Source organism: Enhydra lutris, unplaced genomic scaffold (genome assembly GCF_002288905.1).
Source record: "Enhydra lutris kenyoni isolate GAN:26980312 unplaced genomic scaffold, ASM228890v2 scaffoldscaffold24, whole genome shotgun sequence".
NCBI classification, from domain to species: domain Eukaryota; kingdom Metazoa; phylum Chordata; class Mammalia; order Carnivora; family Mustelidae; genus Enhydra; species Enhydra lutris.
In genome coordinates this window covers 23,489,027-23,513,288 of record NW_019154108.1, presented here as the reverse complement: position 1 = coordinate 23,513,288, position 24,262 = coordinate 23,489,027, and the positions used below count along the sequence as shown (strand labels likewise).

The following is a 24,262-nucleotide window of genomic DNA, read 5'->3' as shown; positions in this document are numbered from 1 at the left end:
TCTGCGCTTCCCTCCAGTGACCGCTTCGGAGAACGCTGGACCTGAGAGATGCTTCCAGGAATTCTCCGCGTCATAGCAGGGCGTACATCTCTGGAGGACGGGTGTGGGGCTGAGAGGCAGACAAGTGATACCTTAGTTACACAGGGGAGGCTCTGATGCTGGGGGCACTTGTCGTGGACTTGAGAGTAGTAAAATCGTACCGCCTCTGTGCTTGTCTGCCCCTTCCGTGCTTTGTCCAAAGGTCGCTCTTCCTTTGTAAGTAGATGCAGACCAGGCTGCCTCTTGCAGAGTCGGACTTCTGTGCCTACCTCGTAATCCTCACATTACCCACAGGAAGTGGGTAGGATTGTAATATTGATATTGTAGTTTAATTATAATATTGCTGGTAGGAATTTTTTACATTCAGAAGCATGGAAAGAAGAGAGTTAAAACTACCTATTAAGGTATAAAGCTAACTCCTATTAACATCATAGTGACTTCATTCTAACCGTGTGTGTCTGTCGATGTATGTGTGTGTGTGTATGTACATACACACACCTTCTCTTTTCCCACAGATTTGGAGTAAAACTTTTTTCCCACCAACTTTTTCCCCCCACCCAGTATTATATCATGGGCATTTTTCAAGCCATTAAATTTCCCAGAACTGTTTTTAATGGCTGCATGGTATTCCCTTGAACGGATAAGCCATGCCTTTAACTGTTTCTCAGTAGGTGAACATTCGTATTGTTTCACATTTTTCCCGTTACAAATTTAGTTGCACATTGGAATGAACACTTATAAATCTTTGCATATACCTCTAATTAATTACCTAGAAAACAATCTCAAAATGTGGTAATGTAGAGGTGCTTTGGAAACAGATTTTTTTTTCTTAGTTGAAACGTCTTACATAATTATCTCTTGACTTTTGCCCACCGAGCAGGCTTTAAACTCCTCTTGACAGTAAGAGGTTTCACGTCATCTCCCTTACAACTCTCTCTTCCAGCATTCGGGTGTCCACCTGGAACAGACTGAACTACCTGAAGAACGGCGTGCTGAAGTCTGCCTTAAAGTCCGCCATGGCCCACGACCCCATCGCCCCCGTGCTGTCTGAGCCCCACCTGGACGCCGCCGAGCAGCGGCTCCTGAGCGTGCTGGCCACGGTGAAGCAGTGCACTGACCAGTTCGGGGCGGACACCGTGCTGGTGGAAGACAGGATGCCTCTCTCCCACCTGTAATCCGCTCCACAGAATAAGCGAGACTCCTTTTTACAAAGCTAGAGAAACAGCACAATCACTTCGGAACGGGATGAGGGGGATCGGAGACGGCCGGCAGCAAGCTCTGGTGACGGGGAGGCAGGGTGGCCTTGGATGGCTCTGGCGACTTCTGTAGGAGAAACGAAAGCAAAGACGACAGGTTTCAGACCATGGGAGCGCTCCCGCCGACCCCCCGACTTCCCGGCGGCGGGCCTCCTGGTTGGTCGATCCTCGCTCGCGTGCCACGGGACAGATAGAGGGGTGACGTGCGGAGAGGTGAATGCTGGGCCTGGTTCTGGAGTGTGTGGTTTGAGTTCATCCTTAGAATCCTTTCTCCACCCCGATGGAGTTTCTGAAAACCCTTGGCCATCTCTGGAGTCCTTTTCGCACCAGGACCGATCCGGCTGGGAATTTGACCGCCTCCTGCGGAGTGGCAGCCGGGGAAACCGGGCCTCTTGAGCCCAATAGCATGCTCTGTGGGCAGGGATACGTGTTTAGGATCGAATTAGCGGGAACGACAACAGCAGGAAGGATGCTTGGGCTTTTAAGCGATTGGCTGGTAGTGCTTTCCATGAGCTCTTAGAGGAGGGAGGAAGAGACGGCACCGGAAGCGGGGAGGCCCCCCAGTATTTGAGCTCCACGAGTGTAGAGAAGCAAACATGACTTGAACCTCAGTGGATCTGTGTGCTCACAGTTGTATCCCAGTTAGCCCCCAAATTGTCCAAGCAGGATGCTCTCATGGAGACTTTTCTTTTTCCCTTTGCCCAAAGCAGGCAAATCCTTTCTGAATTAACAAAGCAAACTGAGCTAACACCTTGATGAGAGTTAAGTTGCCTACGATCTCCACCATCCCGATTTCTCATCTGAAATGATTTCCACCTCGGCCTTTAAGGCATTCGGTCACTGAAGCTGCTGTTCCCAAGAGATTGGCAGTTCCTGTCTGTGCCTTTCTCGTGGGAAGAGCCAGCTCCCTCGCTCAGCCGACCGCGCGTTCTGCTGGCGGCCGGACCAGTCTTGTGACGTGGGCCATGCCGATGACTGGGAACAAAGAGTTGAAGCTCTCTGAGCCTCAAAGTGAAGGAGGTTACCAGGAAGAGCCTTAAGATTTTGGTTTATGTCCAACCCTAATTTCTTCATTTAATTTCATCGGGCGTTCAGAACTGGTGGTGGAGCGCCGGTGTCCCTGACCCAGTAGCGACAGAAGGCCAGGCTCAGCTTGGTCTGTGTTCCTCAGAGCCTCCCAGACCTGTGAGCCGTTGCATCCTGTCTAGGGGCCAGTCCAGCCTTGTGCTTCTGTCAGGCAGAGGCTGCTGTTTCCACGGTGTGAGGGAGCAAATGCTGTGCCAGCCTCTGAGACCAGTGTGGGGCAGCCAGCCTTTCAGAAACAGCTTAGAATCTAGGTCCTCGTTTTCTTGCATTGAAAGGCAGCTGGGCAGCCTGTAACTGTTAACAACAGCGTGAGCTCACGATGCTTTTGTACTTTGTAAGTATGTTTGGAGACATCGACAAGAATGGGTTGAGTTCTAAGAGAAGGTATAGAGTCTAAGGAGCCAGGTGTTAGCACAAAACACTGAAACGGTGTTAACAGAAGGAGGCCTTAGGTTTCAATTGTAGGACCGTTTATTGTGTCCATCGAGTAGAATTCACAGCTGAGCTGGAGAATATCATGGATGGTGCTCCCCCAGAGTGTCAAGGAGCTGGCTGGAGGGAGACGGTGGGAGGCAGCGGGCTCGCCTGGGTTTATGTTGGTTCAACCAAATGACGGCCCAGTGTCCTTGCAGACACATGGTACCTGTTGTGTGGCGCAGCGGAATGAGTAAGACTTGTTCTCCAACTGGGAGCTTGCTTCATAATGTTGAAAGCAGAAGATACTGCTAAGGAGACAAGCAGGAAGGAATATCCCATCCTTTTTTCAAAACATGGCAGAAAATGTATGAGTTCATTCTGTTTCCTGCTGTTACAAAATTCATGATCTTAAGAGGTGTTCAGATCTATCATGTTTAAAGTCGTTCACTAATAGGGTGGTGTCACAGGACTCTTGGAACATAGATTTATGTTCTAATCAGGTTTGGATTAAGCTAATCTTAGAAAAAAACCAACCAAAAGCTTATAGCCCTAAAAGTCACAAAAACCAAATTCTGTTGGAAAAACAGAGGCTGTTATCTTTTTTTTTTTTTTTTAAGTTTTGTCACTGTGTCCTCTTTGTGGTTTCTTTAGCACCGTTAGACAAGTCACTAGAAGTGGTCTTGGTCAGTCCTAGGTTGGGTGTGCCTAGCCAACATCTAAAGGTAGAAGTGGATACATTTTAATACTATCAAACTAGGAAAATCAGAACTGAATGCCATTTCCTTACCTCCTCCCACTTCTTAAATACATTTATTGCAAAGTTTGAATGGGGAAATATGGGTATAGAAGTTTTACTCTAAATTGTTCTTTAATATGAGGCTCTATTGTGGGTTTGGGTGTAAATAATTTTCTGTGCAAAACAAATTAATAGGATCTGTGATTTGCTCAGAGTATTGTTCGATAATATATTAATAAGGCATTTCTCCCTGTTGCACTCAGGACTAATATATCAAATGAAATTTAAGGAGGAAATGGAAGAATTCAGGTACATCTGTTGCATATTATTTGGGGAAGGATGAATCCTGTACATGTCAATTTTTCAGTGTCTCCTGAACAATAAGTTCTTCCAAGGAAATTCATCTTTTTATTTCCTTTAAAAAAAAAAAAAAAAGAAAAGACAAAAGACTTTTGGCTTTCCCTTATTCCTTCAGCGTCCATTTGCAATGGTCCCTGTCTTACTTGACTGTAAGTGACCACACCTCAGTGGCGATAAAAACCACGCCTGTCAGTGAGCTGTCCTGTAGGAGTGATCTTGTGAGCTTGAGCTTCAGGAAACATGAGTAAAGGCATATGTATGTATATAGTCGTTTCTGTATTGTAGCAAGAAAAAAAACGTATTTATTTTGACACAGGGAAACACTGACTTATGTTGCTGAAGAACTTGAAGCTAGTGAATGGGTCTCTCCTCAGTCTCTGTGAATGGCTCTGAAGTCACATAGAGACCATTCAGCCGGCACCTTCTGGGCACCTCTGGAGAGCCGGCCGTGGCCAGGCACATGCGGGAGCCAGACAGACCTGACTTCGTGAAACCTATCGTCCGGGGAAAGGCCAGTTTCTCTCCCTTCGATGCATCCAGCCTGGGTTGAAAAGGCAGGGGCTGGGTACTCCACTGCCACAGGTTTTTAAGGAACTAAGGTGTTACTCACAAATACAAAGTGTAAGAGGGGGAGCTGGGAGTAACTTACTGGGAAGCTAATTTAGTTTGCTCAAAAGGGAGGTGTAGGAACAGCTACCCTCGATTTTGATCTGCCAAGGATTTCCTCTCAGAGCTGTCACACAGCAGGAGGTTGGGCTTGGTAAGACACCAAACAGGACAGATATGCACCCAAGTTTCTAATGTGTTCTATGGGTTTCAATTCTGAAAAAGAAGAAAAAAGTGAATAAAGATTTTAATAAGTATCGATGTATCATCTTTTGCTCTTATTCCTTTTTTTCCCTTCTTTGAAGCTGTTTTCAGTGTTCTCTTTTCCAGCTTCCTGTCTGTTTCGTTAGGGGACAGAAAAAGAGGACTCCTGCGCCCGCTTAAACCTCCACAGGGACTGTTTCATGGTATCTGATGAGTAAGACCTTTGCACTTACTCACTAGCCTCCAAAAGGCCCATCCCACATTGTGACTCTACCAGAAGTTTCCATTGGATAATTCTTAGGTTCTTTTTGTATACTTAGTAGTTCAGCCCATTCCTGCAGCTTCTTTAGAAGTAAAGCATTACAAATCTTGAAGAACTTACTGTCAGCCCAGTACTGTACAGATGTGGAGGAGACCAGGGACCTGATTATTATTCTTCGGACAGCCAGTTTTTTAACTTTTGAAATAGAAATCCAGCATCATAAACCCCAGCTAGACAATGAAAGCAGACTTTCTTGAGTTTTTACTTGTTTTGTCACATTTTTGTTTGTGCCACCTTTTGTCCCGTGCACTTGAATACTGGTGGGAGGCTGCAGCCTCGTGTTCTTCAGTGATCCTTTTTCAGATACAGTTCAGGCTTTGTTTGCTTTTCAAGCATATCAGAAGGACTGGTATTAAAGCTCGGAAAAGGCGGCTGGGAGTAGGGAGGGTTCATGTTTGGTCTTCGGGAGACATTTGGGCTTTGGGAGTCCCCTCGAGAATGGACGGTCCCAACAGAAGGAAACTGAAGCACCAAGTGTGTCAGGAATGATGTCAATGAATTACAGTAGAAATCAGCAGGAACGAATCCCGGGGGGTCAGGAGGGTGAGAGGTAGGCAGAACCCACATGGAAGAAGGGGAGAGTGAGCTAGGCCTGCCCTGTAGGTAGAAGCCCGATTTCTGAAGTACGCAGCTTCCTGGGCCTGCGCCCCGTTTAGTTTCCTTCAGGGGTGTGGGAAACCATGGAAAGGTTTCCATCAGGCGTGCCCTGTCTCTTGAAAGGACCCTCTGAGTCCACTGTGTTGTTTTAGTTGCTCCTTAGTATAAACATTAAACAAAGGAGCCACCAGTGTATAGATGAGCTGTGAAACATTGATTTTATGTTTTCAGAATTTGCTTTTTACATGCCAAGTGTAATTGGAGATAAAGGCTTGATTTTTACTCAGAGATTGTTTTCAGGGCAGAGAAAGTTCCGTCTGCCTCCAGCCTGGTTGAGAAGAGTTTCGTGGCAAAGCTTGGTGCCATGTTGTAGACCTCAGTATAGGTTTGTATGCCCGTTTTTCTCTTAGACTTTGTTAAAATGCAGATTTTGATTGAGTGGGTTTGAGACCTAAGATTCTGCCTTTCTGACAAGCTCCTGGACCACACTTCAGTAGCCTGGAGAGGGGTTTGCCTGCTAAGGAATCATGGCGGCCTGTAGTTTTCACAACAGCCTCTAGATGTCTCCATCCTCCATGAGATCACGTTCCTAACCTTGGAACCAACTGCCTCCAAGCCCTGAGAACGATATGTTGTTTTATTGAAATCTGAGGTTTGTCTAAAAACTGGTGTTTGGATCCATTGTTTCCGTGTGGAACTGACAAAGGTGAAAAAAAAAAAATAAACACGTTTACCTTTACTCTTAGGGAAAAAAATGTCCTCTTGAAATCAAGATATTTGTCCAAGAACTTTCCAGCTGCCTACTTTATTTGCCACTAAATGCTAAATTCAAATCAGAACACTTCAGAAATTAGCAGTTAGTCCTACATGAAAGTTAACAGTAGAGAGTGTTATTTTCACAGTCCCAAAACTTGGGTTTTTAAAGGAAACCAGTGTTACTATTAGTAATTTTATCACCATAAATTCACTTGTAAACTGAATGAGCTCACTAACGCTCATGGCCCCCAGTCAAGTGACTGTTTTATTATGCCATTTTCTAGGTGGGGCTTCAGGCCTAGGGCAAATAATACCCAGGGTCACACATAGGAAATGGTAGAGGCCCTACTGGGCTGGCATTCAGGCTCATTCACTGGTTGAGTTCGTGTTTTCAATTTCCAGATAAGCATAAAGGTGTGTTCCTTGTCAAGGGTCCGTGCCAGGTTTCCCGGGCTTGCCTGCACGTGGAGCAGGGCTGGGGAAGCTGCCCTGTGGGAGGTTTGGGTTCAGTGTTGCCATCACTCTGAGTGGCTGAGACCTACAGTGTGCCCCAGTGTAACTGTGGTGGTAACTTAACGGGTGCTCGGGTGATTTCTGCAGCTGTTCTGAGAGGGCAGATGTGGGAGCTGCTGAGGAAAGAGCACACGGTGCGCTGAGTGATCTGAGAGACGGACATTGTGAGGCCTGGCGTCGGGGTTCACCTTACCGCCTGCACAACCCAACCTCAAAGCCAGCGAGCCTGTGCCGTTCGTGAGTCGAGTCCCACGACCTCTAAACAGCACCTTGTTCCAAGGGCAAGAGAGCCCCGTGAGGCCAGTGGCTTCCGTCACTCGGGTGATTCTGAAAAATGCATTAAGGTCTTCTGAAATCCGACAAGCAGGTAGGTGGCAGGCTCATGCTGTGGAGACGGGGTCCCGGTGGAAAGGCGCCCTCAAGTCCTGCCAGTGCTATCTGAGGAGCGGCTCGAGGTCACAAGCACTTGAAAGTTGCAAGCGTAGCCGAGAGAGCGCCCACAGTGTCGCCGAACTTCCTTCAGTGGAGTGTCCCTGACGGGGGTTTCCAGAAGCCGAGCATCTCCAGCCTGGCGCCCTCAGGCCTCCGCTCGCCGCGGGCGGACTCCCAGCTGTGGAGACCTTGTCGCTGCCTGCAGCGGTTTCACTTCCCGGGGTGGAGGAGCTCCCCGCCTCCCCAGGGCCTCTCTCCACCCCGCCGCCAGGCTCCGGCTCCCGGCGACACGCTGCGAGCCGGCCCGGGGCTCATCCGCCGCCGGGGCAAGGCCTAGACGGGGGCCCTTACCGGGGCGGCCTCCGCCGGGCCCCGGGGCTGCCGAGGGGACTCTCCGGGTGGCCGCCCCTCCTCAGGCTCCCCAGAAAAACGCGCGGCCGGAAGCAAGCCCCGGCGGTGGGCGGTGCCTGCGGGCGGCCCCGCGGTGCGCTCGGGCCGCCGGCCTGGACCTCGGTTCCTGCGGCGGCGCCCATTCCCCCGGCCGCGCCCGCCCGCCGCCCCGGCACCACCGAGAGCGGCGGCGGGAGAGCCATGCCTCGCCTGCGCCTGCGCCTGCGCCTCCGCCTGCCGCTGCTGCTGCTGCTCCTGCTCCTGCCGCGCCCCGGCGCGCCGGAACCCGGCGACGACGCGAGCCCGCCGGACGGGGCCCAGGAGCCCCTCCGCGGCCTGCGCGAGCGGCTGAGGGCGGCCGCGGCCCTCTCCCGACGGTACTGGGCGCTCCTGCGCTGCCGCGTGTGGCCCGAGGACTGTGAACGCTCCGAGGAGGCTGGCGCGGGGCTCCTGGGTAAGAGCGGCCGCCCGGGGTCCTCCGGCCGCGGCTCGGGGGCTGGGGGTTTGAGGGCGGCGGGGGGACGTGCGCCGGCCCGGGAAGCCGGGCGCCAGTGTCCCGGCCGTCGGGCCGCGGCCATCAGGTAGGCGCCCTGGCTACCCGCCCTTCCTCCCCGCTCCGCCCGGCCTCGGCCCGGGCTGCGGGCAGGGGTGCCTCTGGGGACCGGGCCGCATCCCCGGCCTGTATCCATAACAAGGCCATCTCCTTCCCCCGGATGCACCCGGACGGGCCCCGGGGCTGCTGAGGGGACTCGTTGGGTGGCTGCCTGCCCTCGGCGCCTGTCCTTGACCCCTCCAGACAGCTCACACTTCCTTGAGTCTCCCAGTCCACCATCGAGGGGCTCTTTCCCGCCTTCTTCTGGGCTTTCAGCAGAGTCCCGGGCCGCACACGACCCCAGTCCCTTCTCTCTTTTGCCGCTGAGAGCCCCGCACCTGTGTTCTGGTTCCCGCTGGTCAGTGACAAATTCTGCACCGGGGTTATCTGTCACATTACTGTTATGGACCAGATGCTCTCTGAAGCTCCTTGCAGTCTGGGTCGAAAATTCTAGGTCCCTAATGCTATTCTAATGATAGTCCTACAATGGTACTGTGAACATTTTTCATTGAAATCAAAAGATTTCGAAGTCCCAGTGGTTGGGCTTTGTTTCGTTGTGGTTTTGCTAGTGCTGGGTATGTTCAAATTGACATTTGACAAAAGAATTGAGAGGCCCTTGGGGTTGGCAGTAATCACATCGTTTTGGAATTCACAGCAAGTAGGCAGAATGAGCATCACCAGCTGCTGTTGGTCTCCCTGCTAGACTGGTACGAACTCCTTGTGGGCAGCTCTGGCTTTCTTACATTTCTGGCAAAGGCGTTATGTGTTGAACAAATCGAACCTTTGCTGGAGCTGTATCCATAACAAGGACATCGACTTCCTCCAAGCTGGGGGTGCCCCCTCCAGCTCATTCCCTGGCCAGGCACAAGCCAGGCCCATGGAAGAGCAGTGAGGAGCAGCTCTGGAGGGAGGACCAAGGACAAGAAGAACCTCTCTGCTTGGTTGCAGGGAGACCGTGTCTACCTTCCCCATGGCCCTGGGCTCTGTCCTCATCTTACAGCTCCCTTCTTTTCCAGGCTGGAGCCTTCCCCTGTTGGGCCAGCAGTACCTGGACATCCTGACCTCGTGGTACTGCAGCTTCCAGGCCTGCTGCGACAGCGGAGACTGCAGGATCTCCAACAACTTCACAGGTAGCACCTTGCATGGCCCTGAGGGGCTGGGGATCTTTGGGGAGGAGAGGCAGTCCAGGGGGAATGGCTAGGGTGCAAGGCACCCTTCATCATCCTGCCCACAGCTGACAGTATAGCCTCCCTGTCTCCACCGTGACTCCCAGAACCCCTCTCCACACCCTGTGATCTCGTGGCTGGAAGGAAGGAAGGCCTCACAGAAGACTTTGAACACACTAGCCACCCTCAATAAGTGTTTGCTGAACTGAATTTATTCACGTGAGGTTGTCTCCATAAAGCACTTAGGGGCTCCCGAAATCTCTGGGTGGGAGCAATCTCTTGGGCATGGGGATGGACTTCCTCCTCCAGACAGGACTCTGCCAACCATTCTTTATTTATTTATTTTTTTTAAGATTTTTAATTTATGTATTAGAGCTCTCGTGCTCACGCAGGTGCAAGCACAAGTGGGGAGAGGGGCAGAGAGAGAAGCAGACTTCCCTTTAAGCAGGGAGCCCCTAGGGGGCTGAGATCATGACCAGAGCTGAAGGCAGATGCTTAACCGACTGAGCCACCCAGCCGCCCTCTGTCAACCGTTCTGGGGTGTCTTCAGGACCTTCAGGGTGATTCCCTTCTCTCTCTACATTCAATTTTGATTTCTCAAACCCTTTGAAAATGGCCCTTGAATCCCTTTGGGCTGCCAGGTCTGTCCAGTGGTTTCTTATTCTGAGGCCAGATAATCCCCGCTGCACCCCCCCAGCACCCCCCTAGGAGATGTCAGAGGTGCTCAGTCTCCCTGCTGTCATTGAGCCTAGGGGGCACCACATCTGTGCAACCTCACCATGGCTGCCTCTTTCCCCCTCTCAGGCCTGGAATCGGACCTAAGTGTGCGACTGCACGGCCAGCATCTGGCTCGGGAGCTGGTCCTGACCACGGTGAAGGGCTACTTGGAGCTGCCCCAGCCAGGCAAGGCCCTGGCCCTGTCGTTCCACGGCTGGTCCGGCACAGGCAAGAACTTCGTGGCGCGGCTGCTGGCAGAGAACCTGTACCGGGATGGGCTGAGGAGCGACTGCGTCAAGACGTTCATCGCCACCCTACACTTTCCTCACCCGAAGTACATGGACCTTTACAAGGTGAGGCCGGGCAGGACTGGGGGCCTGGGCCGGTGGGACGGGAACGAGGCTCTGACAACCTGAGCAGCAGGCTTCTGGGATGGGATGGAAGGCCTGAAGTCAGCCCTTCCCTGCAAGGAGGTGGCCTCAGAGAAGCCTGGCTGTGGGGGTTGGTGGCCCTGGTGACACCATTCCACAGAGGTAAGGCCCTGAGCATGTGGAAGAAAGACTGATACTCAAACACCATGCATCTTGAGCTCTGTCTCCTTATCAGCTGCACACCGAGCTTAAACAGAGGATCCACTGTTGGTTTTCTGTTCTTGAAGTAGTGGGAATTTTGCAGGAAATGTGGAACAGACAAAAGCAAAAACTTTATCAGAATCTCCACACACAGACACAAGCACAGTTCACATTTTGTGCTTCCTTCCGGTTTTATGTCATTGTGATTAACGTTGGACAGAAAGTTGCAGATCCTGCTTTTTTGGGAGGGTGGGGCACAGGGAGGGGAGAGGGAGAATCTGAAGTAGGCTCCACGCCCAGCATGGAGCCCATCACAGGGCTCCATCTCACAACCCTGAGATCATGACCTGAGCTGAAAAGATGCTTCACAGACTGAGCCACCCAGGTGCCCATATCCTGCCCTCCCCCTTTTTAAGGAGGCATATCATACAAGATTTTCCTTGTCTTCCCCAAATCGCCAACAATCAGTGGGACAAAAATTGTCCTTGCCGCTCTGCTCTTGTGGGTTTCTTCCATTTAGACATGTAGTATTTCAGATAAGCCAGATGATGAACAAAATGTCATGTCATTGCTGCATGACATCTGTCTTTGGCTTTCGGTTCCACTCTTTGCAGTGTGTTAACCTGGGAAGATTACGTAAGTCTCCGAGGATAGAGATGGCTGAGTCAGCTGCCGCTTCAGTGCAGTGTTGGAGGGCAGAGGTGAAGTGTCCTAAGGTCTGGTGGCTGGTGGTAGTCTGCCAGGGCTTCGCAGAAAGAACAAACCGGCTTTGTGGCAGAACTGCTGTGACTCTCCGCTTACACACACACACATTAGGGAGACTGGTCTGAGGTCAGAATCTGGGGAGGCCAGAGGTGGATGGAGGGGGCCTCTGCTGACAGACCCACCTGTTGTGGACACTGGCCCTATTCTCCTGGTGAAGACTGCAGAGGGCTTTCGACTCTCTGGCTAGGGGTGGGGTACCCCAAGGGCTAGTTGGCTGAGTCCCAGACAGGTCCCACCCAGGTTTCTCCCCTGAGGTCTCAGTCTAGCCTGGGTACTAGTGAGCACCTGCTCCCGGGAGTTAAAGGGGACTTGGCCACCTCTGGGCACGTGAACCTGCTGTGCCTGTCTCCCCAATATCAGAGCCTGACTCCTACCCCCAGGGAGGCTGACTGGTTCCTTCTGGGATGGGACCTCACTCTGGAACACAGGACGCAGGTTGCAGGCTGGGGCCTGTTTCTAAGGCCAGGCCAGCCCTCTTCCTCTCCACAAAGCTCAGGGTGCATGAGAATCACCTGGGAAGTTCATCAGAGGTGTGGGCCCTAGCCCCACCCCCAGAAGTGTGGACTGGCAGCTGGTGGGAGCCCGTGATGCATTGCAGACGCCAAAGTGCGGCCTTAGGGCTGAAGGATGAGTTTGGGCCTCCCCCTGCTCCCCAGCTCCCGGCAGCTCCCTGTATTCCATGCAGGAGAAGCTAACAAGTGAGATCAAGGAGACACAGGAGCGCTGCCACCAGACCCTGTTCATCTTTGATGAGGCTGAAAAGCTACATCCGGGACTGCTAGAGGCCCTCGGGCCACACCTGGCGCACCAGACCCCCAAGAACCACAGGGTCGAGTCCCCGAAAACCATCTTTCTTTTTCTCAGGTAAGGTCTGAGGAACAGTAGTCAGGAGGGCTGGAGGAGGGGAGGGAGGACTTGGCCCAGGTGCCGCTTGGGAGTCAGCTGATGGGGGGAGGGGAGGCTTCCACACTCCCCTGGGCCTCAGACCCTTCTCCACAAGGGAAACCAACACACACTCCAGCAGAGGAAACAGAAGCCTTGCTGCTTGGGTGGTAGCAATGGTGGGGGGCCATAGTCTCCCGGGTCCTGCCCTGATTCCACCGCTGAGGCACCTGGAAAGACTCTACCTCCCACCCCTCACCCACCACCACCGGCAGGGGTGATGAGGAAGAGCAGCTGTCCCTCGTCTCTCCTCCCCACCCCCATCCTCCATGGCTATCTTAGGGTGGTGAGGCTCTCCTCGGACTCCCTAGAATACGTAGCCTCCTCGGAGAGAGACAGCTCACACGTGAGGCCTCCCCTCCTAGAAGGGCATTTTGGGGATTTGGGGTCTTTTTTATTGACCTATAATTGACAGCATAGTTTCAGGTGTGCAACATGATTCACTGGTTGTATATATTGTGCAGTGATTGCAGTAAGTCTGGTTAACACCGTCATCATACATAAGTACACAACTTTTGTCCTGTGATGAGTACTGTGATCTGCTCCCTCAGCAGCTTCCAGTCTGCGATGCGGTGTGAACCACGGTAGCCACGCTGTGCTCTGAGCGCCGAGCCTTACCTGTTCCTCACCGCCACCGCCTCTGGCAACCAGCCGTCTGTTCTCGGTATCTGTGAGCTTGGTTCGCTGCTGTTCTTGTCACCAAGAGTCCACATATGAGTGGGATCGTACAGAATTTTTCTCTGACTTACTTTATCTCACATGATGCTGTCAGGGTTGTTGTTGCAAATGGCAAGATTTCATCATGTTTTATGGAATTTTATGAATAATACCTCTGTGTGTGTGTGTATGTGTGTGTGTGTAGCACATTTTCGTCATCCATCAGTGGGCACTGAGGTTGTTCCCGTATTTTGGCTAATGTAAACAGTGCTGCAAAGAACATGGAGACATGTATATTATCTTTTTGAGTATTTTCATTATCTTTGGATAAAGCCCCAGAAGTGGAACTGCTAGATCATAGGGTAATTCTACCTTTAGCTCTCTGAGGAACCTCCATAGTATTTCCCACAGAGGCTGCAGCAAGTCACGTTCCCACCCCAGGGCACAAGGGTTCCCTTTCCTCCACATCCTCAGTACCATTTGGTATTTCCGGTCTTTTGGTTGTAGCCCTTCTCACTCATGTGAGGTGGTATCTCATTGTGGTTTTGATTTGCATTTCCCTGATGACACTGATGTTCAGTGCTTTTTCATCTGTATGCCTCCTTTGGAAAAACGTCTATTCGGATCCTCTACCCATTTTTAATCAGATTATTTTTTGTTATTGAGTTGTATGAGCTCTTTATGTTTTTTGGATATTAACCCTTCTCAGATATATGATTTGCAAACATTTTCTCCCATTCAGTAGGTTACCTTTTCATTTCGTTGGTTTCCTTTGCTATGCAGAACTTTTTAGGATATAGTCCCACTTGCTTATTTTTGCTTTTGGTGTCACATCCAAGCAATCATTGCCAAGACTGATGCCAGACAGCTTACTGCCTGTTTTCTTCTTAGACTTGTACGGTTTCAGGTCTCACATTTAAGACTAATCCATTTGTAGTTAATTTTTGTGTACAGTGTGAGGTAGTGGTCCAGTTTGATTATTCAGTATGTGGCTGTTCAGTTTTCCCAACACCATTTATTGAAGAGACTGTCCTTTCCCCATTGTCTAGTCTTGGCTCCTATGTCATAAACTAATTGACCATATGTGCATGGGTTTATTTCTGGGCTATTTTGTCCCAAGACACAAAAGATCTATGTGTGTTTTTACGCCAGTACCGTACTGTGTTGATCATTGTGGTTTTGTAATATAGTTTGGAATATAACTGTCATACTGTGAGTCCCTTCTTAAAAGGGCATTAAGTTTTCAAACCAACACATTTGTTGAAAAAAAAAAATTTTTTTTTTAAGATTTTATTTATCTATTTGACAGAGAGAGATCACAAGTAGACAGAGAGGCAGGCAGAGAGAGAGAGAGAGGGAAGCAGGCTCCCTGCTGAGCAGAGAGCCCGATGCGGGACTCGATCCCAGGACCCTGAGATCATGACCTGAGCCGAAGGCAGTGGCTTAACCCACTGAGCCACCCAGGCGCCCCCCAAAAAAATATTTTTCCTCACTATAGAACATACCTTCCCCAATGGCCATCAAGCCACCTATCCCTCCTCCCTCCACCCCCCAGCAACCCTCAGTTTGTTTCCTGAGATTAAGAGTCTCTTATGGTTTGTCTCCTTGTCTGGTTTCATCTTGTTTCATTTTTCCCTCCCTTCCCCTATGATCCTCTGTCTTGTTTCTCAAATTCCTCATATCAGTGAGATCATATAATTGTCCTTTTCAGTTGACTTATTTCGCTTAGCATAATACCCTCTAGTTCCATCCATGTCGTTGCAAATGGCAAGATTTCAATTTTTTGATGGCTGCACAGTATTCCTCTGTGTGTGTGTGTGTGTGTGTGTGTGTGTGTGTACATACCACATCTTCTTTATCCATTCATCTGTCAATGGACATCTGGGCTCTTTCCATAGTTTGGCAATTGTGGACATTGCTGCCAAAAACATTGGGGTGCAGGTGCCCCTTTGAATCACTATATTTGTATCTCTAGGGTAAATACCCAATACTGCAATTGCTGGGTCGTAGGGTAGCTCTACTTTCAACTTTTTGAGGAACCCCCATACTGTTTTCCAGAGTGGCTGCACCACTTGCATTCCCACAGTGTAGGAGGGTTCCCCTTTCTCCACATCCTCACCAGCATCTCTTATTCCCTGACTTGTTTATTTTAGCCATTCTGACTGGTGTGAAGTGGTATCTCATTGTGGTTTTGATTTGTATTTCCCTGATGCTGAGTGATGTGGAGCGCTTTTCTGTGGGTCTGTTAGCCATTTGGATGTCTTCTTTGCAGAAATGTCTGTTCATGTCTTCTACCCATTTCTTTTTTTTTTTTTTTTAAGATTTTATTTATTTATTTGACACACAGAGATCACAAGTAGACAGAGAGGCAGGCAGAGAGGTGGGGGGGAAGCAGGCTCCCCACTGAGCAGAAAGCCCAATGTGGGGCTCAATCCTAGGACCCTGAGATCATGACCTGAGCTGAAGGCAGAGGCTTAACCCAGTGAGCCACCCAGGGGCCCCTACCCATTTCTTGATTGTATTATTTGTTCTTTGGGTGTTGAGTTTGATAAGTTCTTTATAGATTTTGGATACTAGCCTTTTATCTGACATGTCATTTGCAAATATCTTCTCCCATTCTGTTGGTTGTCTTTTGGTTTGGTTGACTGTTTCCTTTGCTGTACAAAAACTTTTGATCTTGATGAAGTCCCAGTAGTTCATTTTTGCCCTTGCTTCCCTTGCCTTTGGTGATGTTTCGAGGAAGAAGTTGGTGCAGCTGAGGTCGAAGAGGTTGCTGCCTGTGTTCTCCTCAAGGATTTTGATTTTGATGGATTCTGATTCTGATGGATTTTGATTTTGATGGATTCCTGTCTCAAATTGAGGTCTTTCATCCATTTTGAGTCTATTTTTGTGTGTGATGTAAGGAAATGATCCAGTTTCCTTCTTCTGCATGTGTCTCTCCAATCTTCACAACACAATTTGTTGAAGAGACTCTCTTTTTTCCATTGGACATTCTTTCCTCCTTTATCGAAGATTAGTTGACCATAGAGTTGAGGGTCCATTTCTGAGCTCTCTGTTCTGTTCCATTGATCTATGTGTCTGTTTTTTGCCAGTATCATACTGTCTTGATGATGATAGCTTTGTAATTGAAGTCTGGAATTGTGATGCCACCAACTTTGGTTTTCTTTCTCAACATTCCTCTGGCTATCCGGGATCTTTTCTGGTTCCATACAAATTAGTTATTCCATTTATTTGAAAAAAAATTGGTGGTATTTTGATAGGGATTGCATTAAATGTGTAGATTACTTTAGGTAGCATAGACTTCTGCACAATATTTCTTATTCTAATCCATGAGCATGGAATGTTTTTCCATTTCTTTGTGTCTTCCTCAATTTCTTCCATGAGTATTGTAGTTTTCTGAGTACAGATTCTTTGCCTTTTTGGTTAGATTTATTCCTAGGTAGCTTATGGCTTTGGATGCAACTGTAAGTGGGATCGGCTATTTAATTTCTCTACTGTCTTGTTGTTGGTGTATAGAAATGCAACTGATTTCTGTGCATTGGTTTTATATCCTGACACTTAATTCCTGTAGGAGTTCTAGCAGTTTTAGAGTGGAGTCTTTTGGATTTTCCACGTAAAGTATCCTATCATCTGCGAAGAGTGAGAGTTTGACTTCTTTGCCAATTCAGATGCCTTTTGTTTCTTTTTGTTGTCTGATTGCTGAGGCTAGGACTTCTAGTACTATGTGGAATAGCAGTGGTAATAGTGGACAGCCCTGCCGTGTTCCTAACCACAGGGGGAAAGCTCTCAGTTTTTCCCCACTGAGAATGATACTCACTGTGGGTTTTTCATAGATGGCTTTTATGATATTGAGATATGTACCCTCTGTCCCTACACTGTGAAGAGTTTTGATCAAGAAAGGATGCTGTACTTTGTCAAATGCTTTTTCAGCATCTATTAAGAGTATCATATGGTTCTTGTCGTTCTTTTATTAATGTATTGTATCACATTGATTTGCGGATGTTGAACCAACCTTGCAGTCGAGGAATAAATCCCATTTGGTCATGGTGAATAATCCTTTTAATGTACTGTTGGAACCTCTCGGCTAGTATTTGGTGAGAATTTTTGCATCCATGTTCATCAGGGATATTGGTCTGTAATTACCCTTTTTGATGAGGTCTTTGTCTATTTTTGGGATCAAGGTCATGCTGGCCTCATAAAATGAGTTTGGAAGTTTTCCTTCCATTTCTGTTTTTTGTAACAGTTTCAGGAGAATAGGTATGAATTTTTCTTTAAATGTTTGGTAGAATTCCCCTCGGAAGCCTTCTGGCCCAAGGCTCTTGTTGGGAGATTTTTGATTACTGCTTCAATTTCCTTGCTCATTATGGGTCTGTTCAGGTATTCTGTTTCTTCCTGGTTCAGTTTTGATAGTTTATACATCTCTAGGAATGCATCCATTTCTTCCTGGTTGTCAAATTTGCTGGTGTATAGTTGCTCATAATATGTTCTTATAATTATTTGTATTTCCTTGGTGTTGGTTGTGATATTTCCTCTTTCATTCATGATTTTATTAATTTGGGTCCTTTCTCTTTTCTTTTTGATAAGTCTGGCCAGGGTTTTATCAATCTTATTCTTTCAAAGAACCAGCTCCTAGTTTTATTTTTATTACTGTTCTTTTGGTTTCCATTTCATTGACTTCTGCTCTGATCTTTATTATATCTCTTCTTCGGTTGGGTTTAGGCTTTATTTGGTGTTCTTTCTACAGCTTCCTTAGGTGTAGAGTTAGGTTGTATATTTGTTTCTTGAGAAAGGCTTGTATTGCTATATACTTTCCTCTTAGGCCCGCTTTTGCTGCATCCCAAAGATTTTGAACAGCTGTGTTTTCATTTTCATTTGTTTCTGTGAATTTTTTAAATTCTTCTTTAATTCCCTGGTTGACCCATCCATAGCAGATTCTTGCTGCGCTGCTCCTCCCAGAGGAGGAAGGTGAGTCTCCCCAGATCTGCTGCTATTTGTTGACTGTGCCTCGGATCATGGTTGATGGTAACCCCGAGCTGAGAGCTCACTCCTAGGTTCCATCTCGGCAGCCAGCTTCTCTGCTCCTATACATGGGAGCTCTGTCACACTCGGACACCCCTGGTGTTTTAATGACCCCACAGGTCCTGAGACCACACTGTCCCTAAGAGGGCTCCACTCCTCACTTAGCCTCTGGAGCAACATCCTTCAGTGGAGCCAACTTCTAAAAGTTCCAATTTTGTGCTCCGCTGCTCTGCTGCTTGCTGGGAGCTGGCCCCTCCCCACCGTGGTCTACCTTCCCATGTATCACCTCGGATTCACTTTTCCACAAGTCCTACCTTCCAGAAGGTGTTCGCTTTTCTCTTCCTAGAATTGCTGCTCTTCTTCTCTTCCATCTCCTGTTGAGTTTGTAGGTGTTCACAATGGCTTACAACTATCTAGCTGGATTCCTGGGACCCGAAGAAATTTAGGTCTCCTACTCCACCATCATCACATTTATTTAAAATTAAGTACAAACTATCCTTGAAAATTCCCAAGGTAGACCCAGTTGGAGGATGGTATCTCACTAAGTCCAAAATGGCCTGTTCTTTCTCCAGCCTTGGAAGGTCTGTTTCTTTTCTGATCACGAGAGGAAGTCACTGGCTCTAAGCTTAGGGTATGATGTGTTGAATGAAAAGCTCACGCTTTCACACCTGTGCTGAGATGCACCCTGATCATGCAGGATTCATCCCTTAGCCATTATATGTTACCTGTTTTGTTTGCCTGTGTGCTCTGGAAGTGGCTTTGTAAAGAATGACTTGAGAAATCAGCTTGTCCAATCCTATCTTTGTGGCAGCTCCAACTGGGATAGTCCTGACCAACATCTGTTAGAGGTCAAGTTTGGGTTCCTGTTGGCTCAGCCTGAAATGCTTCACAAGCAAGTTCTTGCACTCAGAGTGGAAGGGTTACCCATTGCTCCCTCCCCATCAACCTACTTCTCACCTTCCACAGGCCCATACGTGCCAGCTAGGGGCTTTCATTCAGTTTTGTGTGTACCTTGTGAAGGTAGAGAAATAGGGATCTGGATTTCCATCCAGCTGGAACGTATCAAGGTGCTAGATGTGGAGGCAGAGCTTGTGTCACTGTGGACCCACAAGACAAAACCAGCTGAAACTTGGCCTGTTGGGATTTCAGTGTGGTGATGGCAAGCCCTTCCTGTTCTATGATTAAGGCTCATGGGACTCAACTGTGCACTGTGGAGGGGTGCAGTGCTGGAGTGGTGCTCCCAAGGGGATTTTATTTTTTTAATTTTTTTTTTTTTAAATATTTGAGAGAGAGTGAGAGAGAGCACGAGCACGCTGAGGGACAAAGGGAGAAGCAGGCTTCCTACTGAGAAGGTTGCCCAACACCAGCTCCAGGACCATGACCTGAGCCAAAGGCAGACGTTTAACTGACTGAACCCCCCAGGAACCACCCTCCCCAAAGGTGATTTATAAAAGAAAAGCAGAGACAGAATCCGACCTTTCCCTGACTTGAGCTGTGATGCCAAGGTGCTGCCCGTCCTGCTCAGGTCTCAGCTTGGAAAGCCCTCACTCTTGCCAAGACCAGCATTTCCTAATGCGACCCAGGTGAACTTGTGCTCTCGGGGCAAACATTTGCCTTTGTACTATTTTGGTCATTGACCTGCGGGCAGTGCCCTAGTACCCTCTAGCCCTGCCCTTTCCCCCAGTGACCTGGCCTCTGTGCACTGTCCGAAGCCAGGCAGTCACTAGGGGGAGCAGCCATGAGGCTGGGGTGGTGGCTGGGCCTGGGGAGAGAGCTGCTGGGGGAAAAGCCGCCCTGTGGGGCCCACACTTGCTAGGGATGCAGAGGCCATGCCAGCCCTCCAGGAGGAACCCCTTGGGGAGGACACACACCTGTGACAGGGCCCACGAGGACCTGGTGTCCAGTTCGGGTGGTTTCGGGCAGGCCTGGACCCGGCCTAGGAGAGTCAGTGGAGTTTGATCAGTGGAGTTTGACAGGCCTGGGACCCCACCCAAAGTCCTCAGGCTGGCCAGGCTGACTGTGCAGCTCCACACCAGCCTCACCCCTGCCCCCATGTGTCCAGAAAGCAGCACTTTAAACCCTGAAGGTTTCCAGGTACAGACCTTCCTCAGTTTGCAGTGGGATTGTGGCCCAATGAGCTCATTGTAAGTTGAAAATGTATTTAACACACCTAACCTACCGAACATGATGCTCTGCCTAGCCTACTTTAAATGCGCTCACTGCACATTAGCCTGCAGGTGGGCAAAATCCTCCAACACAAACAAAGCCTGTCTTCTAACCAAGTGTTGACTGTCTCATGTAATTGGATGAAAGCCACACAGAAACAGCGTGGTTGTGCAGGGGTCACTTGCCAGCCCCCTTGAGTGCGTGGCTGCTGCCCGGCATCACGAGTCAGGATCGTACCGTGTGCATTGCTAGCCCAGGAGAAGATCAAAATTCAAAGCGGGATTTCTTCTGAATGCTTACTGCTTTTGCACCCTTGTCGAGTAGAACATTCCTAAGTTGGGGACTGTCTGTATCCTAGGGATGGGTTGGGAAGACCGTATTTGAGTCTCTGGATTTGATGCCTGCGGTGGCCTCATCCATGTGCGGAGTTCTTTTGTGTTTGAAAGGAAAGCAGGGCTGATTCAAACCGTTGGTGAGAACAAGTCACATTTGGTGAAGGCCAGCAGTGTAATCCTGAGAGAACTCCTAACCGTGTTGCTTGCAGTGAGGTGCGAGGGGCGTCGCAGTCTCCCCTGTGCCGGCATTAGTCGGAGCAGTGGAGTCCTGGGTGCCAGGCTTGAGGGCCTCCACTAACACAGAAGACTTTCACCTGTCCCTACCATTCTAGAAGATGTCCTTGGAATAGGGTTGTGGAACTCTGGAGATCAGAGCTCTGTCCTCAGTGAATCAGTACAGTGAAAGGGTGATTGATGTCTCTTCTCTTTGGGCTCTTGTCAGGGAAAGAAGAGGAAGGACTTTGAACAATTAAAAGAATATGAATAGAAATTGTTTATGAAATCAAAGGTCCTGTAGAAATGTGTATTTGTTGACCAGTGAACCTAAGGTGACATAAGGAGGCAATCTGAAATTGGTCCAATTTTCTTATTTTACAAATGAGGACACTGAGGCTGAGAGATTAGTAACAGAGTGTTTACATCTCTTTAAGAAAGACTTAGCAATTAGGGTTGGGTTTTAAGAGTTCTGGAGAGACCTTTGAAGTCCCCTTCCTTTGGAGTTTTAGGACTAAGGGCTGGGAGGAGGACCTGCTGTCCTGGCCCAGAGCCAGGGGATGGGCTGGGCTCCAGAGAGGCCTTCAGACCCCTCAGCAGCCGCGGACCTGGGACGATGTGGAGAACAGAGGTGCTCCGGGAAGGCCCCAGCTCTCTAACAGAGTGATCCTGGGGCCAGAGGGACAGTCCTGAGGAGCTGAAGACTGGGGCAGGTGAACAGAGAGAGGGCCCAGTGTCTGAGATAAAAGCCGTCCATTACAAAGAGAAAGAAGACAAGGGCTGTGGGACAAAACAAGAAGAGAAATTGAGATGGAAATGGTGTAGACAAATGTGCAGACGCGGCAATTCGTTAAATAATGTTTACTGAGCAGCAAGCATGGTAGTCCCTGCTCTGGGGACTGGATAAGTGCCCCCCAACTCCTCTCCCTGGCTGCCTGCCCTCCAGCCAACCCATGTCCACCTCCCCTTGCCCATGGGGAATGGGGGTGGAGCAACCCCTCGGCAGGGGACAGTTCTTGCCTCTGCTGATGGAATCATGGCCACTTGCAGCATGTGCAGAGAGGACCTGGCTAGGCCTTCCTAGCCTGTCCCTACCATTCCCTTCTTCTACATTCACACCACTTGTCAGCAGCTGGGGGACAGCGGGCAGCTCCCGACAAATGCTTGTGTGTTTTGATGACTTCCTTTCCCTCACTTCTCACATCCATCAGTCACAGGGGCCTGGCAGTTGGCCTCCTAAACTAATTTTTCAGTCCTTCTCTCTACCTCTGAACATGGACTACTGCAGAAAGCTCCCGCCTTGCTTTCTGTAACAATACCCTGCCTCTTCAGTCCAACCTCTGTGGCTCTAGAATGACCTTCTTAGGAGATAAAGCAAATCAGGTAACCCACCACCCTGCACTCCCACGTTCATACCCCTTCAGTGGTTCTCTTCGGTTTATAAGCTAACTTCTGTGTGTGCGCCAGACGGTAGCCTCCACCTGCCTTTGGGGCTCTGCTGCTCCCGGTCCCGAAGCCAACAAGCCCTCTGGTCATCCAGGCCGGGACACACACGCTGCCTAGTCTGGAGATCACTGGCCGGTCTGTTTGCACTCAGAAGCCTCATCCTCCCTCTTAAGTCATCGCCCTGGGCCTTAGGTGCTCCTCCCGTAGCACCTGCCACTCAGTCTGGAATCACAAGCGTCCCCTTCCCTACAGAGGTCAAGGGACATCATCCCATCATCCCATCCCACATCATCGCATCGCTGTGCGCCCTGCCCGAGTGGCCTGTGTGTGTGTGTCAAAAGGGAGTGAGGCAGGAATACAGTGTCTTCTGTGTGACTTTAGGTTGTGACAAGATCTCCTGGAAGAGGAGAAGCCCCTTGACCTCCATTCTTCCAATCACTAATGCACAGCCTCGGTGGTCCATATAGCTAAATATAAAAAGAATAAAATGTGTTCACAAGCTCTTGTTTCTTTCAGTAACCTTGGAGGCAATACCATCAATGCAGCTGTCCTGAATCTGCTTCAGGCCGGAGGGACCCGGGAAGAAATCAAGCTGGACCAGCTGGTGGCCCAGCTCCAGGCCGAGATTGCAGAGTCCACGGGTAAGTAGCTCCCAGCCTCCGGGGACGGCTTGGGGGTGGGGGGGGCCTCTGGGCTAGGATGTGGGCTCCTGAGTGGGACAAGGCCCAGAGGATACACCTCACAACACCTCACAAGAGACAGTCTAAGAAAGCTAAACTCGTTTTTCTGAGAAGGCTTTGACGGTCGTCGCCCCGGCCCTGGGAACCCAGGCAGTGGCTCTTGAGCAAGAGCGTCTGTGAGCTCAGTGGTTCACGCCTCCAGCTACCTCCTGCTTTCTGCTGTGAAACAAAACCATGAACCTGCACGCAGTGATTTGGAGTTAGCGGGGCACGCCTTCCCTCAAAGGAGACGTAGCTCTGTAGTTCCTGACATGAGCTTTAGGGTTGGGGACGGACACCTTAAAACTCCAGCTGGAGTCAGCCCCAGGGTGGGCACCTTGTAACTCTGGTCTCCATTTCAGACACTGGCTTTGGCCACAGCTGTCTTGTCAAGGAAAACCTGATTGACTTCTTCATCCCCTTCCTGCCACTGGAGTACCGCCACGTGAGGCTGTGCGCACGCGACGCTTTCCTGAGCCAGGGACTCCCGTACACAGAAGCAGCCCTGGACCAGATTGCCAAGATGATGGTGTATCTCCCCAAGGAGGAGCAACTCTTCTCTTCTCAGGGCTGCAAATCTATTTCTCAGAGAATTAACTATTTCCTCCCTTGAGGGCTAGAGGAGGACTTCCTGCAACTGCCTGCCTTTCACCAGTGGGACCCTGAGGTGGGCCACGGGACTGTCTGGGATTCTAAGGGCAGGAGGGGTAGGCTGGCCTCCAGCCATCACTGACACACAAAACATGTGTAAAAAGGAAGGCCTTAAATCAGAAACAGAGCCAACACTTTTTATCACTTGGTGCCTTAAAGAGCCACATTGCAAAACGTGGGCCAGGTGGTTGGAGAAAGCCCCAGGCCAGATTGAGTCCCAAGGCCTCGCTAGCGTCTCCACTCTTGCCTGCAGATGCCTGGACTTGGGCGTGAGGCCGGAGGTCACGGGGTCCTCCCTGACAGGGGAGGGAGAATCACGTTCTGCTTAGCAGCTGCCGCGGGCTGCACCTCAGGTGTGCAGGCTGGGGGCTTAGCTTTCAAGTTGTTCCCAGAGGGAAGCTGAGCAGCTTCTGTCCGTGAGCAGATCAGCAGAGAGCCTCAGGCTAAAGGAAAAGTACACAGAGAAATAATTTTTTATAATATATATGATGTCAGTGGAGGTTAAGACTTGCTCTCTTAGATTTAAAAGAAAAATTTAAGTAAGGCGCTTTGACATGGCTGTGTCATGTGTAAAGATTAAAGCTTGTA

General features: G+C 49.7%; 2 protein-coding genes across 6 annotated transcripts in view; both read left to right on the top strand.

Moving 5' to 3' along the window:
* Nucleotides 1–4,749, top strand: part of LOC111150859 (FAM20B, glycosaminoglycan xylosylkinase) — a 39,685-nt gene extending 34,936 nt beyond the window's left edge. For 3 of the 5 annotated variants that reach the window (XM_022508499.1, XM_022508498.1, XM_022508497.1), the window contains exon 8: nt 983–1,214. In XM_022508499.1, the coding sequence (XP_022364207.1) occupies nt 983–1,214 (232 nt within the window). Of the gene's footprint in view, nt 1–982 lie in introns of all 5 variants that reach the window. The other 2 variants (XM_022508501.1, XM_022508500.1) reach the window with 1 other exon arrangement.
* Nucleotides 2,701–24,262, top strand: LOC111150695 (torsin family 3 member A). The gene is made up of 8 exons (XM_022508241.1): nt 2,701–2,765; nt 6,980–7,129; nt 7,474–8,168; nt 9,323–9,436; nt 10,277–10,542; nt 12,212–12,390; nt 22,821–22,945; nt 23,386–24,262. The coding sequence occupies exons 1-8, from the start codon at nt 2,701–2,703 to the stop codon at nt 23,634–23,636; spliced, it is 1,845 nt and encodes a 614-aa protein (XP_022363949.1). The 3' UTR covers nt 23,637–24,262.

Bases quoted from the DNA above. Each gene is read 5' to 3' on its own strand.
- LOC111150695 (XM_022508241.1), top strand. From the start codon at position 2,701: ATGCTTTTGTACTTTGTAAGTATGTTTGGAGACATCGACAAGAATGGG. The intron at 7,130-7,473 runs GTGAGTCGAGTC...TGGCGCCCTCAG, and splicing joins CCAGCGAGCCTGTGCCGTTC to GCCTCCGCTCGCCGCGGGCG. The intron at 12,391-22,820 runs GTAAGGTCTGAG...TGTTTCTTTCAG, and splicing joins ACCATCTTTCTTTTTCTCAG to TAACCTTGGAGGCAATACCA.